Source organism: Tamandua tetradactyla, chromosome 14 (assembly GCF_023851605.1).
Source record: "Tamandua tetradactyla isolate mTamTet1 chromosome 14, mTamTet1.pri, whole genome shotgun sequence".
NCBI classification, from domain to species: Eukaryota; Metazoa; Chordata; class Mammalia; order Pilosa; family Myrmecophagidae; genus Tamandua; species Tamandua tetradactyla.
In genome coordinates, this window is record NC_135340.1 from 75,341,069 (window position 1) to 75,360,272 (window position 19,204).

The 19,204-nt window shown below is 39.4% G+C and overlaps 1 protein-coding gene across 2 annotated transcripts in view; it reads left to right on the top strand.

Moving 5' to 3' along the window:
- The window catches only part of FAM81A (family with sequence similarity 81 member A), an 84,722-nt gene that overhangs the window by 53,305 nt on the left and 12,213 nt on the right, over window positions 1-19,204 (top strand). For both annotated transcript variants that reach the window (XM_077126641.1, XM_077126642.1), the window contains exons 5-6: window positions 2,536-2,665; window positions 4,284-4,390. In XM_077126641.1, coding sequence (XP_076982756.1) covers window positions 2,536-2,665; window positions 4,284-4,390 — 237 coding nt within the window. The remainder of the gene's footprint in view (window positions 1-2,535; window positions 2,666-4,283; window positions 4,391-19,204) is intronic.

Sequence of the window (19,204 nt, forward strand, 5' to 3'; positions counted from 1 at the left end):
GATATCCTGGACCTTAAGGACTAAATTCATAAGTTTAATCTCTGTCAATACACTAGAAGAAGAAAAACTGTTTGCTATACGAAAATATGTGTTTACAAAACAAGTAAGAAGATATGCATAGAGTCCTCCTTTCTGTGGCTGGTCATGGAGCCATAGTTGATAATTATAACTTCCTACTTCACCCTCACATTCCATGTCCCATTTGTCAATGAAACCCCAACTGTTTGTGGTTATTTACCTGGTATGGTGGCCCAAACCTTCATTCTGAAAGGTCTGAGTCATTAGAAAACGTTATGTGTATTGGCTTATTGTAATATTGCTTTAACTTTCACCATTTGGCATGGAAGTACTGAGAAGATTTCATATGTTCTCCTTCTTGACTCCACTGAATAGCAGTATCTCATTTCCTCTTGACACTGGTGATCAATCACAGCAACTAGTACACGAATCCCCCTTTTCGCCTGTTGGTTCAATAGGCTGAGGACCCTAAAGTGGCTGGGTTGCAGCCACAACTTCAGTTTATTTGAGCCATTGTTGTGACCCCTGGTTAAAGCATCCTTGACTTGGGAAGCCAGCAGAGTCTAAAGATAGAAAGAAGAGAAGCAGACATTTTACAAATGGTTCACTAGGGATAGCAGTAAGAAATTATCTTTGCTCCTGGGCATGTGTATCTTACTATGGGAAAAAACACCACCCTATTTTACTTGTTTTTACTGAGCATAAACTATATCTGGTAGGACAACACCCCATTGTTGTAGGGTGTTGTCACCCAGCCAGGCCCATAACTGAGTTAATAGGCCATTCCATTATTCTATCAGGGCAGTTATTCTGGATGATAGAGTACATAGTAAGACCAGGGAAACCCATGGCTATGCATCCCTTGAATAACTTTTTTGGATCTGAAATGAGTTGCTTGATCACAAGCAGTGTTATGAGGGTTATCACCATACCACAGTGAATAACTTATTCATGAAGTCCATGAATGGTACTCTTGACAGAGGTGCCATGGCAAGGAATGTGATATTATTAATTGCTGCCTTTTCCATGATGGAAAGGGTTTAACACAATCAACCTGGCATCAGGTGGTAAGCTGAGGCATGTTGCTATGTTGGGGCCTTAGTTTTGGCACCTGCCATTCACAGGGTAGGTGCTCAGAAGTGATGGTAACCACACTGGCCTTGGTAAAAAGAAGTCCATCTTCATGAGTCCTGCCATGGCCATTGGACACATGTTGGCCGTTTGAAATAGCAGTAGCTGAAGTGGTTGGGAGAAGGTGACTGATACCCGATGACTGTATCACCTTGTTCACAGTTGCTGGGAGCCCCTCCTCAACAGGAACTCTTTGGTGAGCCGTCACAAGGAGCGCAGATACTCTGTGTCAATTCTGATTGATCCATTTATAAATGTTTTCCCTTCATCACCAATCTGCCAATAGTTTTTCCAAGTCTCTCTCTATTAGCCACCTCCTATGAATGTTGGGCCATCTCTTCAAGGCAAAATGAACCCCCAGATATACTGTTGAAATTCTGCCAACTGTGAGTGTTTTCCATCCTAAGTATCCTTAGGGTTACCCCTGAGTGGGCCTATAAGCTTCAGTAGTCTTCTTCCAGATGGTAGGACCATCTGAAAACCTGGCCTGACTTCTTCTTTCTCGGTCAGCTCCTTCCTGAGAGTTCCACAAGGGGCTACAGGTGTGGGTTAAAGGAGAGCTCACACCATAACAGGAGTAGATGCCAGGGAATCTGGGCTCATGTCGCTTACTTGTGCCTTTAGAACCTGCTCAAGACCCCTCCTCCTTGAAGATGGAGTGCCGCTGCAGAGACTCTCATTTATGGCTTGGCATATGTGTTAGACTGCTACAGGTTGCAGAGTCACTTAACGTGCGTGCTTAGGCATTCATTCTCCACTAGGCTCCAATAGCAACCAGCAGCCACTTCTCAAAGGAGAAATGAATGCCTTAGAACAGGGCATGATTTTGCTGTAAATTCCTAGGGGTACATTTTGTGACTTTCCTGTCAGCGCTTGAGAGAAGCTCCATACCTAGCTTATCTGTCACAGATCCTTTGAGCATCGTGGCGCCTTCCCTTGCTCTGATCCCACTCAAAGCATAGAGCTCTAAGGTTATTTGGTAAAAGGTTTGGAGTAGTACTTTCAACTGTGGTAGAAGTTGCTTCCAGAATCCAAGGAAGCACAGAACTTGAAAGGATAGGATTGGTACTGAAGAGCAAAAGACCACACACTGTGCACTCTCTGTGCTCTGTGTATTTAGGCTCACATTGCATATATGGTTTTGTACCCAGGAGCGTTGTAAAGCCTTTGCTCCTTTGATGGGCACATCTCTAGTCTGATTAAGCACTAGCCCTGTGTTTTAACTTAAAAACCATAATGAGGGCAGCTCTCTGAATTTCCTTGAACCTCTACTGAAAGGATGATGATAGTACAGTTTATGTCATGCATTTTATAATATGTAAGAAAACTTTGGTGCATGTTTTTTAAAACTTTAATGTGAGCAAGCATTGGTGTTTATCTGAACAGATGTGATGCCAGCATAGCCAGACTCTCTGCAGAGCACAAAACAACCTATGAGGGGCTTCAGCACTTGAACAAAGAACAGCAAGCTGCCAAACTTATCTTGGAAACAAAAATCAAAGATGCAGAGGGACAGGTATGACTTCTTTCGGGTAGCTTTTTAAAAGTGGGTAATTTGTTCTTTGCTAAGAATAACATGGTGTTGGTTATTTCTTACAGGAGAAACCAGGTGGGGCACCCAGCATGGGTTTATGCAAATCATAAGCATCTCTTTTCTTTACTTCTTCCTTCCCTATACTTTACTGGCATGGCCCTGCATGAGCATAGCAACCAAACCTGCAAGATTTTTCAGTACGGCTCTAATTTGAGAGATTCTTTTCCCTCATTCCTAAAACAATTAACATATTCCAAAAATTCTAAATTATATCTCCAAAACTACCTCTTGTACAGGTAAGCAATCAAACATTCTTTTACATGCCACTTGTTGCAATTTTGGGTTCAGGAAACAGTTATGTTTTCGCTGGGACTCATTTTATGTGCTTTCTCATCACTTAGTCTTTAAGGGGGACAAAATTAGGACGAGCTAGAAAGTGGGTCATCTAATTCATTTTAGGGTGTTATACCTTGAAATTCACCAGTTGATTTCACAAAGCAAAACTCTTGGCATTTTACAGCTTTTTTTCTGGCCACTTAGAAGCTTTCTGCTGCCGTAATAGTGCCTGTTATCAAGGGCCTTTCTCATCGTAGTATCCAGTTTGCTGTCCTTGATTTAAAGATCAAAGATCAGTCCCGTAAAATAGGGACATCTGGTCACCTTATTGGATATATCCTAACAGCTCCCAATAAGGATATGAATCTACTTATTAAAAACACACAGATATAAAAGCATGAAATAAAAAAGAATAAAAAAACAATTCCAATAATTTTTTTATTTTAAAGAAGGAGTGAGGACAGAAATATTCCATCAGCAAATTTAGACAGAGGTAACTGAGCTACCTGATGGCCAAGGCAGGTAGAATACATGCAGAAATCCATAAAAAAAAAAGACATAATATTTCCTTCTTCTAGATCTTAAAAATACTTTTTCCAAGGGTCTTGAAGTATGGAACATTAAACAACAAATTTTTTTGCGGAAAATGCAGGCATTTCACACAAAACTAGTGTATAACTTTTAGTAAAAAGACAAAGGAGGGGAATTCAGGGGTAGAATTCTCACCTACCATGCAGGAGACCTGGGTTCAATTCCCAGCCCAGGCACCCCCACCCCACAAGAAAAATAAAAAAAAGAGGAGACGGGAGAAAGCATCAGGAGGGATATAGTCTACAAATGATACTTTCTGGTGACCTGACTCGATATGGAGGCCCAGGATCTTAATGGACTTTGTAAGTAATAAGAATTCCATTTTTGTAACTAGAAGCCATTCTGATGGTAGAAATTCCAAGGTAAAAAAGCAACTTTCTTTCATACTAGATGGTAGCAGCAGTCTTCCGAGTCAGGATCTGGGTTTACTCATCAGAGAAATGTAGGACCAAGTGCCCAGAGACTAAGGAATATTTTGGCAATGCTGTTTTCTTGACTTTGGAGGGCATTTATAAAAGAACATAGTGATGGAAAGATGAGGAAAGATCCTAATTGGATTTACTAAGTTGATTGAATCTTTACTGCCATTGTCTGGAATATATCTTACTAAATTTCCTCTGAACGACATTTTGAAAGGTTAGATAGGATTTACAAGCAAGCTTTCTTTTTCTAGATATCTCAGCTTTTGAACAGAGTGGATTTGTCAATATCAGAGCAAAGCACCAAACTGAAGATGTCCCACAGAGATAGTAACCACCAGCTTCAGCTTTTGGATACTAAGTAAGTAATCAGTTTATTTAAAAAATTTTTTTTTGTTTAACGTAACATTCTTATGAGTTTATTCAATACTACGTTTTTCCCTCTTGGTTTTTATTGATTGCACAAGGCAAAAAACAATAATGGAAGCTAAAATGAAAAGTTTCCATATAACAGCCTGCCACTTTACTATCATAATTATTGTTCTTAGTGGTTGGGTAAGAATCCATCTGTCCATTGAACAAATACTTATTGAGCATTTTCCTTGTGCCAAGCACTAGCCTAGGTGCTGAGGATCCTATGGTGAACAAAACCAGACTTCATTCTTACCTTTGTGGCATTTACAGTCTAATGAGATGATGGGCATTAATCAAATGACAACTTAACTAAGCATAAAATATTTTATTACTAACTGTGTATGTGCTTTGAAGGAAAGGTACATGGTTGCATGGCCTGGATAATAGTCCACCAAAGATCTCTTCCTCTTAATCCCTGGAGCCTGTGAGTCTGGAGTCTTACGTAAAACTTTGTAGATGGGGAAGATTACCCTGGGTAATCTTTATAAGAAGGAGTCAGGAGGGACAGCGCTAGGGAGAAAGCTATGTGACTATGGAAGCAGAGATTGCAGTGATTGTACTTTAAGATGGAGGAAGGAGCTACAAGCCAAAAATATAGGTGGTCCCTAGAAGCTGGAAAAGGCAAGGAAATGAATATTCACCTAGAATCTCCTGAGAAAACCAGCCCTGCCAGGACACTCACTTTAGTGCAGTGAAACTAATATTAGTCTTTTGGCCTCTGGAACTGTAAGAGAATAAATTTGTGTTGCTTGAAGTCACCAAATTTATGGTAATTTGTCACAGAAGCAACAGGAAACTAAAACAACAGTGACCTAAGAGGGAATAACAAGGCCTGTTTTGGGAGGCTCCTGAGGAGGGGATGTTTGAGGTCAGATCTGAAGAACGCATGAGATTTACTAGGTCAAGTGTGGGGCGAGAACATACGAGATGACGCAATAGCCTGTGAGATGCAATAGCCTGTGAGATGCAATAGCCTGTGAGATGCAATAGCCTGTGAGATGCAATAACCTGTGAGATGCAATAACCTGTGAGATGCAATAGCCTGTGAGATGCAATAACCTGTGAGATGCAATAACCTGTGAGATGCAATAGCCTGTGAGATGCAATAGCCTGTGGTGGGAAGAGTGTGGCAGGTGAGAAACTGAAAGATAATATTCTAGGTGTGGCTAGAGAGGAGAAAGACAAAGTGGAGAGACGCGGGGCTGGAGAGGAGGGGGGACCAGCTTGCAGGGCTTTCCTCTTGGAAATTCAGGGTTGGTTTTTTTTGTCTCCATCCTTAGAGCAATAGGAAGTCATCAGAGGATTTGAAGCAGATGGAGTGATATAATCAGATTTATGTATAATATTTAAAAATGGCCTTGATTACAGTTAGAAAATGAATCTCAAGGAGATGAGATGAAAATGGGAGATCAGTTAAGGTGTGCATTTTGTTGCACTAGTCTGGATGGAAAAGATCCAGAAAGAGAGATTTTTTTTTTAACTTTTTTTATTAATTAAAAAAATTAACAAACAAAACATTAAGATATTCCATTCTACATATACAATCGGTAATTCTTAATATCATCACATAGTTGCATATTCATCATTTCTTAGAACATTTGCATCGATTTAGAAAAAGAAATAAAAAGACAACAGAAGAAGAAATAAAATGATAACAGAGAAAAAAAAGATTATACATACCATACCCCTTACCCCTCGCTTTCATTTACCACTAGCATTTCAAACTAAATTTATTTTAACATTTGTTCCCCCTATTATTTATTTTTATTCCATATGTTCTACTCTTCTGTTGATATAGTAGCTAAAAGGAGCATCAGACACAAGGTTTTCACATTCAGAGTCTCATTGTGAAAGCTATATCATTGTTCAATCATCATCAAGAAACATGGCTACTGGAACACAGCTCCACATTTTCAGGCAATTCCCTCCAGTCTCTCCACTACATCTTGAACAACAAGGTGATATCTACTTAATGCATAAGAATAACCTCCAGGATAACCTCTCGACTCTGTTTGGAATCTCTCAGCCATTGACACTTAGTCTCATTTCACTCTTCCCCCTTTGGTCGAGAAGGTTCTCTCAGTCCCTTGGTGTTAATTCTCAGCTCCTTCTAGGGTTTTTCTCAGTCCCTTGATGCTGAGTCTCAGTTCATTCCAGGATCTCTGTCCCACGTTGCCAGGAAGGTCCACACCCCTGGGAGTCATGTTCCACGCAGAGAAGGGGAGGGTGGTGAGACTGCTCGTCGTGTTGGCTGGAGAGAGAGGCCACATCTGAGCAACAAAAGAGGCTCTCTTGGGGGTGACTCTTAGGCCTAAATTTTAAGTAGACTTGACATATCCTTTGTGGGGTTAAGTTTCATATGAACAACCCCCAAGACTGGGGGCTCAGCCTATAGCTTTGGTTGTCCACACTGCTTGTGAGAATATCAGGAATTCAACTTGGGGAAGTTGAATTTCTCCCCACTCTCACCATTCTCCGAAGGGGGCTTGCAAACACTTTTCTAGTCACTGATCAAATCACTCTGGGATTCATCGGGGCATCACTTTGGACAAACTAACAAAATCTCATGTCCTACCTGAGATTCCAAGTACTTATGACATTCAATCAAACTATCTACATGAGTTATATTAGGAAATGCTCTAGTCAAAATATAAATTTTGTAACAAATAAACATTTTTTGCTTTAGTCTCACACATAAGGTGACATTTTAAAGTATTAATTATCATCTATTTTCAGCACCCTGTAGTAATGACATTCCTTTGTTCTTCCTCATACAAAAACATTTTTAAAATTTGTACATTGTACATTTCACTATTATTATACATGCTAGGCATTCCTAGATTATACCATCTTGATCTTTACCATCTATCTTTCTTTCTGATTTCATTTATGTCCCCAGCCCCCTCCCTCTATCATTCTCACATTCAGCTTCATTCAGTGTTTTAACATAATTACATTACAATTAGGTAGTATTGTGCTGTCCATTTCTGAGTTTTTATATTCAGTCCTGTTGCACAATCTGTATCCCTTCAGCTCCAATTACCCAATATCTCACCCTATTTCTATCTCCTGATGGTCTCTGTTACCAAGGAAATATTCCAAGTTTATTCACTAATGTCAGTTCATATCAGTGAGACCATACAGTATTTGTCCTTTTGTTCCTGGCTAATCACACTCAGCAGAAAGAGAGATTTTTAGAGATCTGGTTAATGCCCTGCGATTTATTATACTGTCCCATTTTGTTATTGTGACACTTTGTTTGTACTTGTCCACAGTGTAACTCATCTTCTATTTTTCTACTCAAACAAAGCTGGGATACATTTTCCTTTCTTGACTCTGCATGAGCTCAGCATTTTCCTGCCAAGGAGGAGCAAGAGTGACTGTATATATATATATGTTTGTGTATGTGTATGTGTATGTATAGGTATATATGCTTTGCTTAATATACTTTTTTTTTTTTTTTCACATGGGCAGGCACCGGAAATCAAACCCGGGTCCCCGGGCATGGCAGGCAAGCATTCTTACCTGCTGAGCCACCATGGCCCGCCCTTAATATACTTTTTATTGTGAAATATAACATATATAAGAAACAACAAATTTCACACTACATTGTAGCAAGTAGTTACAGAACAGATCTCAGAGTTTGGTATGGGTTATAGATCCACAATTTTAGGTTTTTCCTTCTATCTGCTCCAAGACACTGGAGACTAAAAGCGCTCATATCATTTGTTAAATACTATCTTCTCTGTTATAAAGCCTCCTTCTCCTTTGATTTTTCTGCAGGTCTTTAGGTGTACTTGGACCATGCCTATTCTATATGGGGTTGAATTAGTTGTAGTTCTAGGTTTCAGGACTTATCTGGCCGAAGAACCCATCTGGAAGTTTTAGGTTTCTGGAAATTAACCAGTATGAGAAACTTTTGTAGAATCTCAGATAGAGCCGTAGGTGTTCTTTGGGGTTGGCAGGAATGATTTTGATTGGGGTTTGGCTAACCATGGTAAATAGCAATATCTAGCTGAAGCTTGCTTAAGAGTAGCTTCCAGAATAGCCTCTTGACTCTATTTGAATTCTCTCAGCCATTAATACCTTATTTTGTTACAATTTTATTCCCCCATTTGGTCAGCCAGACATTGTTGATCCCGTGGTACCAGGGCCAGGCTCATCCCTGGGATTCATATGCCATGTTACCAGGGAGATTTTCATTCCTGGGAGTCATGTGCAAAGTAGAGGGGGGAGGGTAATGATTTTACTTATAGAGTTGGATTTAGAGAGAGAGAGGCCACATCTGAGCAACAAAAGAGGTCTTCTGAAAGTAACTCTTAGGTATAACTATAGGTAGGCTTAGCTTTTCCACTATATAAATAAGCTTTGCAGCAGCAAGCCTGAGGATGAAGGGCTTGGCCTATTGACTTGGGAGTCCCTAATGTTTGAGACAGTATCAGGGTTTCCCCAGTGGTAAAGCTTATAGTTCCATATTTTTTCTCTCATCTCACAAGGGACTTTGCCAATACTTTATTATTATCTGCTCAAAATACTCTGGGATGTATCAGGCATTACATTAAGTTGTACAGAATTACAAGCCCTTGTTCCCATTCTGGGCTCCGTGTGTTTGGGAGTGTAAATGATCCATCCAGACAGGTTGAGTTAGATTATGTGCTATAGAAAATTTGTTTTGGACAAAATAAACCTCTCTTCCTTTGGTCTCATTGGGTAGATAAAGTTCTAAAATACAGACAATTTCTTCCTTACCCTATATTCTGATTTACCTTAGTATCAGTCAGTTTGATTCGGCGTCATTCTTATCTTAATTAAACCCAGTCGGCGTCATTCTTATCTCAATTAAAGCCTGATCTCTTTTTCACTTTCTTTAACAGTTGTTGTATGTGGCAATGCTGATTTTCAGACCTGCAGAACTCCTACTCTGAGTCTTAGGTTTCACATAGGTACCCAAAGTTCCAATGAAATACCAAGTTATACATATATAGCACAGTCTCTCAAAATCTAGAAATAACAATTGCAGGTCTGAACTAAATGTGACTGCTCTAAGAGCTCATCGTTTAGGCCCCAATTTTCTTATAATTATTTTCTAAAAGGGTCCATACAATATTTGCACTTTTGTTTCTGGCCTATTTTGCATCACATGGCATCCCCCAGGTTCATTCACCTTGTTGCATGCCTCAGGACTTTTTCCTTTCTGTAGCCACACAATATTTGATCATATGTATACACCACAATTTGCCATTCTACTTCTCAGTCACTGTATCCTTCCGACCTCCATCCTTTGGGCCCAAAATCAACAATCTATGTCTCACATAATCCTCACTTAGTTGTGTAGTCATTGACACACTCAATTTTAGACCGTTTTCATTTCTCCCAAGAGAAGAATCACTGTTAAATATACCCTCATTGAATAGAAAATCAGTCTCCCCTTAAATCATGTCCTTCCCAAATATTTACCTCTGGTATTGCTGTGGTACTGTTGATACTGTTGATGTCCTCTTGCTAAGCATAGACCATAGCATTGCTATTTCCCCCCTATAGCCCAGTACGATTTATTCTTTGTACAAGTCTCATACCTTTGAAGTAGTTCATGCAAGAACTTACTTATATTTGTAGTGTTAAACGGTGGGACAAAATGGATCTATACAACCCTTTCAATCATGTTCACCTTCAATATGGCAATATTACATATAGAACCACTAAAGAACTGCCTTCACTTCTATCCATTCCCTTACATTGAAGTTCAACCTCATTAGCTAACTGTTCACCCGTCTCTAGCTTCTGTGAATCACTATATCCCCTATATTCTATACTATAAGCCTCTGAGTTTACCGTTACCAAGGTCATAAAAGGGAAATCATACAGTTTTGTGTCCTTTTGTGTCTGACTTATTTCACACAGCATTATCTTCTCAAGGTTCATCCATGTTGTCGTATGCTTTGGGACCTCATTTCATCTTACTGCTGTGTAGTATTTCATCATATGTATATACTGTATTTTATTTATCCACTCGTCTGTTGATGGGCAGTTGGATTGTTTTTGTCTTTGGCAATTGTGAACAATGCTGCTATGGACATTGATGTGCAAATGTATGATTGTGTTACTGCTTTCAGCTCTTCTGGGTATATACTGATAGTGGTATTGCCTGGTCATAGGGCAACTTGATTTTTAGTTTTTTTAAGGAACCACCAAACTGTCTTCCATAGCGGCTATACCATTATACATTTTCACCAGCAGTGCATAAGTGTCCCAATTTCTCCACATCCTTTATAACTTTTGTAGTTTCTGTTTATTTAATAGCAGCCATTCTCATAGGTGTGAGGTGGTAGCTCATTTTATGTAGTCTTGATCTGCATTTCCCTATAGCTGAGCTTGGTTTTTAACCATTTGTATTTGTTCTTTGGAAAAATATCTATTCATACTTTTAGCCCACTTTATAATTGGGTTGTTTGTTCTTTTGTTGTTGAGTTACATGATTTCTTTATGTATACAGGATATCAAACCTTCATCCACTGTTGATTTCCAAATATTTTCTTCCATTGAGTTGGCTACCTCTTCACCTTTTGTCAGAGTCTTTTGAGGCACAGAAGCATTTTATTTTGAGGCGTTCCGATTTATCTATTTTTTTCTTTCATTGCTTATGCTTTGGTTATAAAGTTTAAGATGTTACCTACTATTCCTAGGTCTTGAAGATGTTTCCCTATATTTCCCTCTAGGAGTTTTATGGTGCTGGCTCTTGTATTTAGGTCTTTGATCCACTTTGAGTTAATTTTTATATAGGGTGTACGGTAAAAGTCCCCTTCCATCCTTTTGGTTATTGATATCCAATTCTCCCATGCCCATTTATTGAAAAGGCTATTTTGTCTCAGTTCAGTGGATTTGGGGGACTTCTCGAAGATCAGTTGGCCACAGATTTGGTGGTCTGTTTCCACACTCTCAATTTGATTCCATTGGTCAATCCTTATCTTTGTGCCAGTACTGTGCTGTTTTGATGACTGTGGCTTCAAAATAAGCTTTAAAATCAGTAACTGTTAATCCTCCCACTTCATTGTTCTTTTTTAGGATATTTTTAGCTATTTGAGGTCCCTTTTCCTTCCAAATGAATTTGATAACTAGCTTCTCCAAGTCTTCAAAGTAGGTTATTGAAATTTTTATTGGTATTATGTTGAATCTTGTTGTAGTTTGCTAGCTGCCAGAATGCAACATACCAGAGACGGATTGGCTTGTAATAAAAGGGGATTTATTTTGTTAGTTCTTCAGAGGAAAGGCAGCTAACTTTCCACTGAGGTTCTTTCTTACATGGGAAGGCACACGATGGTCTCTGCTGGCCTTCTCTCCAGGTCTCTGGGTTCCAACAACTTTCCCCGGGGTGACTTCTTTGTGCATCTCCAAAGGCCTGGGCTGAGCTGCGAGTACTGAGATGAGGTATGCCAAGCTGCTTGGGCTGTGCTACGTTGCGCTGTCTCATTTAGGCATCAGCCAATTAAGTCAAACGTCATTCATTGCAGCAGGCATGCCTAGTAGCCAACAGCAGATATAAATCAGCAACAGATGAGGTTCACATACCATTGGCTCATGTCCACAGCAACAGAACTAGGTACCTTCACCTGGCCAAGTTGACAAATGAATATAACTACCACATGTCCACCCCTTGTCAACTTGGCAACTACTCGCATCACCTTAAACAATATTAAGATGCAAAAAAAAAAAATTCTCTTCTTGCTGTGGACCTGTGAATCTCAAAACAAGTTGTCTGGAGCCAATATGCAAAGGAGGGACAGTCACAGCATACAGGTTTTCATTTCCATAGGGAGAAATTGGAAGAAACACAGATGTAAAACCTGCAGGGCAAACACCATTGGATTTCAAAGTCTGAAAGTCATTCATCCTTCGGCTTTGGAAAGTGGCAGTCCCACCCTTTCCGAGGGCCTATGCAGGGGCCTGCCTTTTTCCAAATCAACCTTGGGGAACATTGAGGAGACTACCTCTTTCTCGGCTCCACTCTCTCCAGGCATCAGGGCCACCCCTGGGCTCTCTGCCATCTTCAGGGCACATGCTCAACCCCTCCATGTGGTGGCAGCCAGGCTCTCCCAGTCCCCCAAGGAGCGTGCTCTGCCTTCTCCAAGGCCTGAGGCTGCACAACTCTTCCACTGCAACAAGATGAGAGGCTCATCCTCACCCTTCGAGGTAAACTCATCCTCTCCATGTATATGGGTGGGTCCACTCTCCTGGCTGAGGTTTCTTGGCTTCAGACCCAAGCTTCCATGGTTCTCGCTCTGTAAACTCCATTTTTTTCCCTTTTTTGTTCTCCTTTGTCAAGACTGGCAGTGGTTCTGTTTACACCAACAGTCTCTTCAAGTACTCCAGGACTTCTCCATCATTCTCTTCACAGTTCCTCCAAAATCTTCCCCTTAGCCATCCAAAACACCGTTCCAACATATCTGGTGTTTGCAAACTGCAGCAGCACCCCACTCTCTGGTACCAAATCTGTTCTAGTTTGCTAGCTGCCAGTATGCAATATACCAGTAACAGAATGGCTTCTAACAAGGGGAATTTAATGAGTTGCTAGTTTACAGTTCTAAGGCTGAGAAAATGTCCCAATTAAAACAAGTCTATGGAAATGTCCAATTTAAGGCATCCAGGGAAAGATACCTTGGTTCAAGAAGGCCGACAACGTTCAACGTTTCTCTCTCAGTTGGAAGGGCACATGGCGAACATGGTGGTATCTGCTGACTTTCTCGTGGCTCTACCAAAAAGGGAGTCTCCAAAATGTTTCCTCTTTTAAAGGATTCCAGCAAGCAACTCCTCCTTCGGTGGGTGGAGACACACCTCCATGGAAATCATCTAATCAAAACTTACCACCCACAGTTTGGTGGGTCACATCTTCGTAGAAACAATCAAAATGCTCCCACCCAGCAATATTGAATGAGGATCAGAGGGCATGGCTTTTCTGGGATCCACTACAGATTCAGACCAGCACAAATTTGTAGATCAGTATTCTAGTTTGCTAGCTGCCGGAATTCAATATACCAGAAATGGGACGGCTTTTAAAAAGAGGAATTTATTAAGTTGCTAGTTTATAGTTCTAAGACTATGAAAATATCCTAATTAAAGCAAGGCTATAGAAATGTCCAATCTGAGGCACCCAGGGAAGGATACCTTGGTTCAAGAAGGCCAGTGATGTTCAAGGTTTCTCTCTCAACTGGAAAGGCACATGGCATACATGGCAACATCTGCTAGCTTTCTCTTCAGGCTTCTTGTTTCATGAACTTGTTTCATGAACTTGTTTCATGAACTCAAGCTCCCTTGGGGGCATTTTCCTTCTTCTCCAGAGGTTTCTGGCTGTGTGGACTCTCATGGTACTCATGGCTCTGCTGTGACTGTCACGTCATTCTCTTTTAAAGGACTCCAATAAACTCATCAAGACCCACCTGGAATGGGTAGAGTCACATCTCCCTCTAATCTAAGGTTAATACCCACAATTGGGTGTGTCACACCTCCATGGAGATTAATCTAATCAAAAGATTCCAACCTGCATTATTGAATAGGGATTAAAAAGAAGTGGTTACTCCCACAGGATTGGATCATGGTTAGAGCATGGTTTTTCTAGAGTACATAAATCCTTTCAAACCAGCACGATCAGTTTGAGTAGAATTGATACTCTTAATTTAATTTCTTAATTTAACCTTCCTATGTGAGCAGAGAATGTCTTTCCACCTATTTAGATCTTTGATTTCTTTTAGCAATGACATGTAGTTTCTATGTACAAGTCCTTTATATCCCTGATTAAGTTTATTCCTAGGTGCTTGATTCTTTTAGTTGCTATTTTAAGTGGAATTTTTTCCTTAATTGTCTCCTCTATCATTGCTTGTGGATAGAAACATTACTGATTTTTGCACATTGACCTGCCACTTTATTAAATTTGCTTATTAGCTCAAGAAGGTTTGTTGTAGATTTCTTAGGATTTTCCAAGTATAGTATCATGTCATCTGCAAATAATGAAAGTTTTACTTCTTCCTTTCTAATATTGATGTCTTTTATTTCTTTTTCCTACATGATTGCTCTAGCTAGATCTAGCACAATGTTGAATAATAGCCTCCTTGTCTTGTTTCCAATCTTAGGGGGAAGGCCTTCATATTCTCCCAATTGAATACCATGCTGGCTACTGGTTCATATATGCCCTTTATCATATTGAGGAATTTTCCTTTAATTCCTTCCTTTTGAAGTGTTTTTATCAGACAAGGATGCTGAATTTTGTTGAATGCTTTTTCAGCATCAATCGAGATGATCATGTGATTTTTCCCTTTCAATTTGTTAATATGCTGTATTACATAGATTGATTTTCTTGTGTTGAATCACCCTTGCATTCCTGGTATAAACTCCATTTTGTTGTGGTATATAATTCCTTTAATGTGTTGTTGGATTCGATTTGCTAGTATTTTGTTGAAAATTTTTGCATCTATGTTCAGTAAGGAGATGGGCCTGTAGTTCTGTTTTCTCATAGTATCTTTACCCAGTTTTGTTATTAGAGTGATATTAGCTTCATATAATGAGTTAGGTAGTGTTCCTCTTTCCTCAGTTTTTGGAAGAGTTTGAGCAGGATTGGGGTTATTTCTTTTTGGAATGCGGATAAAATTTCCCTGTGAAGCCATCTGGCCCTGGGCTTTCTTTGTAGGAAGATTTTGATGTCTGATTAAATCTCTTTACTTGTGATTGGTTTGTTGAGATTTTCTGTTTCCTCTTGAGTCAGTGTAGCCTGTTCACGTGTTTCCAGGAATTTGTCCATTTCATCTAAGTTTTCTACTTTGTTGGCAGATAGTTGTTTATAGTATCCTCTTATGATTTTTTAAAATTTCTTCAGGGTCCATGGTAACAACTTCCTTCTCATTTCTGATTTTGTTTATTTGCATCCTCTCCCTCTATTTTTTTCTTTGCCAGTCTAGCTAGTGGTCTATTGATTTTGTTAATTTTCTCAAAGGACCAACTTTTTGGTTTTTTTGATTCTTTCTATTCTTTTGTTCTCCAGTTCATTTAATTCTGTTTTAATCTTTGTTATTTCTCTTCTATTTGCTTTGGGATTAGTTTGCTGTTCTTTCTTTAGTTCCTCCAGGTAAGCAATTAAGTCCTTAATTTTTGCTCTTTCTTCTTTTTAAATATAGGTTATGATCTATTGTGGAGAATGTTCCATGAGCACTGGAGAAGATGTATATCCTGGTGTTTGGGGTGTAATAATCTATATATGTCAGAGCTTATTCATTTATCAAAATATATCCCAAAGCTGGGATACATCTTCCTTTCTTGACTCTGCATGAGTTTGGCATTTTCCTGCCAAGAAAGAGCAGGAGTGACTGTATATGTATATATGTTTGGCTTAATATACTTTAAAAAATATCACATAAGTATGGAACTTTATTAGAGGATTTTGGAAAATTTACATCTTCTCCTGGCTCTTAGGTTTCATCACTTCTGTGTTTAATGCCATTTCAGCATTGCCAATTAGCCAGAAATTCTCTTATGAAAACCATGTTTTCTCTAATTATCTACATTGATAGAATTATTGAGTTATGTTACCATTTCTTATAGATTTTTCAGGCTTGTCAAGTACATACAGAAAGATCTCTTCAATACTCTTCCTTCTGAGGAAGAAAATAAACATCTTAATATTTGTAAATGAATTATTTCCTTAGGCTATATTCCTTAGAGAGAGATTACTAGATCAATAGACATGAACATTATTTTTCTCCCTGTAGTTTAAAGTCTAGACACAGTGGGCTAGTCAAAGTACAGGGTTTATGCGAGGTAGAAGGTCATATTGGAGACCCAAAAGGTGACACCTCATTGGATGAACAAGAAAAAAATCCCATTCCACAAGAGATTATAAGGGAACTTATCTATTGGAATCTTGGCACTGGGTGGAGGGATAAAATTATCCCTTAAAAATTCAGGACCATATTCCAGCTCTCCTATGAATGTAGTGCTAGAATTCCCATTACACAAGTGTCCTGAAAAAAAATCACAGTGGATAATTTATCTTACAGTGATCATGATTTGGTCATGCTCTGAGGTACCTGGCAGAAAAAAATATATATCCTTAATCTTTAAGTCTTCCCTTAGATAAAGTTTAAAGCAACATGAATATACAGTCAAAGATTGCATAATGCACAAGGAAACAAGCCACGTAAGTGATAGAGTCAGAAGGAACAATAAAAAGGAGAATCAGACCTCCAGAAATTGTAGATATAGAAATTATTAGGTAAAATAAACTATGCATATATATATGCATGTATCAAATATCCATATGTATGTTTTGAAAGATGAGGAGATTATCAAATATGACCAAATAGAACATTGAGAAAAATATAATTGAAAATAAAAGTTGTATAGATGAATTAAATAACCGATTGTGCACAGCTAAGAAGAGGTTTATAAACTGGGAAAGAGCTGAAGGAATAATCCAGATTGTAGTAGAAAGAGTTGTAAAATATGAAAAATTAAGAGCTATAAAAGTATGATAGGCAGAATAATGCCCGCCATCCTTAATGAAATGCACAACCTAATGCCTGGAATCTATGAAAATACCATGTTACATGGCGAAAGGGGCTTTGCAGATGTGATTAAGGTTATAGACCTTGAGATGGGAAGAGTATCCTGGATTATCTAGGTGGGCCCTGTCTAATCATATGAACCCTCAAAGCAGAGAACCTTCCCTGGCTGAGGTCAGAGAGATGTGGTAGAAGAGGGAGACAAAGGAAAGATTCAGAGCATGAGGACAACTCAACTGGCCATTGCTAACTTTGAAGGTGGAGGAAGGGGACCACAAGCCAAGGAATGCAGTCAGCTTTTTCAAGCTGAAAATGACCCTTGGGCAACAAGGAAGTAGGGACTTCGGTCCTACAGCTGCCAGGAATTGAAGTTGACCAATAGCCTGAATGAGCCTGGAAGTGGATTCTCCCCCAGACCTTCCAGTAAGGATGCTGCCCTGGAGACACCTTGTGATACTCTGAGCAGAGCCCAGCTGAACCACTCAGATTTCTGACCTACAGATCTGTGAGACAGTAAATTTGTGCTGTTTAAGCTGCTAAATCTGCAGTGATTTTTTATGCTCAATAGAAAATGAGTACAACAACGTAAGGGTGAGAAGGCTTACCACATGCCTAATCAAAGTTCTATTAGAAGAACTATCTGAAGGGATAATGGTGTAGAATTTTCCAGAGTTGAGGAGAGACAAACCCAAGATTTAGGAAGCCCAACACATTACAATAGAAGAGATAAAAGTGAAGTCTAGACATATGTGGTAGTTCGAAGCTGTTATATACCCCAGAAAAAACCATGTTCTTTTAACCCATTCCTGTAGGTATCGACCTATTGTGGGTGGGACCTTTTGATTAGGTTATTTCAATAGAGATATGACCCATTTATTCAAGGTGAGTCTTAATCCTCTTTCTGGAGTCCTTCATAAGAGGATAAAAGCTGCTGAGAAGCTAAAAGGGATTAAGAGAAGCTCACAGATAAAGCTCCAGTGAAGTTTAGAGAAAGAGCCGCAGATGTAGGAGCCAGAAGCTGAAGCAACGAAATCCGGGAGAAAAGGACCAGCAGACATTTCCGTGTGCCTTGCTGTCTGATAGAAGAGCTCAAGCTTGCTAGGAACTGGTCTTCAGAGAAAGTATTGTCCTGTTGAAGCCTTAATTTGGACATTTTTGTGGCCTAAGAACTGAAACTTGTAAACTGATAAATCCCCATTGTTAAAAAGCAGTCCATTTCTGGTATTTTGCATTTCATCAGCTTTACAAAACTGAAACAACGTATCAGGGTCAAACTGCACAAAAACACACATAGGAAGAAGATCTTAAAGTGGAGAGAGAAATGAACCAATGCTGATTTCTCAGCTTCATTAATGGAGTCTTGAAGGAGGTGTCTCATACCTTTAAATGCTGAGGATGAATAATTGTCAATCCAGATTGTGTGTACAGTGACAAAAATAAAGATATTTCAGGTAAACAAAGTCTGAGTTTAGCAATAGACCTTCACTAGAGGGATTTTTTAAAGAAAAGCTTCAGGGAAAAGAGAAATAATGTAGAAGGAAGGTCTGAAATATGACAAAGGGATAAAGAGCAAAGAATATGTTAAACATTAGCCAGTTCCAAATCTAAATCTAGATTGAAGTGTAAGTTACGGAGTGTAGAAGTACGATAGAGCTTCTGGGGATGTTACATGGAGGCAGTCAGAACGGTCCAGTGTTTGACATACCGTCCTAGGCACTCCTGCAATACTGCTTCTAATAAAATGCGGCTGTCCTGGCCCCCAGTAGTAGAATTGTTTACCTTCGTGCCAAGAAAGTTGGGAAAGCCTCCAAATCTGCATGTGGTGTGTGCCCAAGCCAACTTCAGGGTGTCCATGCTGTGAGGCCTAATATTCTTATGAGGTGTCTAAAACAAAAAACCATGCGCCGTGGTGGTTCCTTATGTGCTAAATGTGTCCGTGACAGGCTCAAGCATGCTTTCCTGACTGAGGAGCAGGAAAATCCTTGTGAAAATGTTGAAGGCACAAGCACAGTCAGAAAACGACGTTTTAAAAAATGAAGCTTTTTTAAGTAATAAAAATCAAAGTCTTGTTTGTTTAAAAATAAAACATTCTTGATATTCTCACAAGCAGTGGGGACAGCCAAAGCAAAAGGGTGAGCCCCCAGTCTTGGGGTTTGTTCATATGAAACTTAACCCCACAAAGGATAGGTCAAGCCTACTTAAAATTAGGCCTAAGAGTC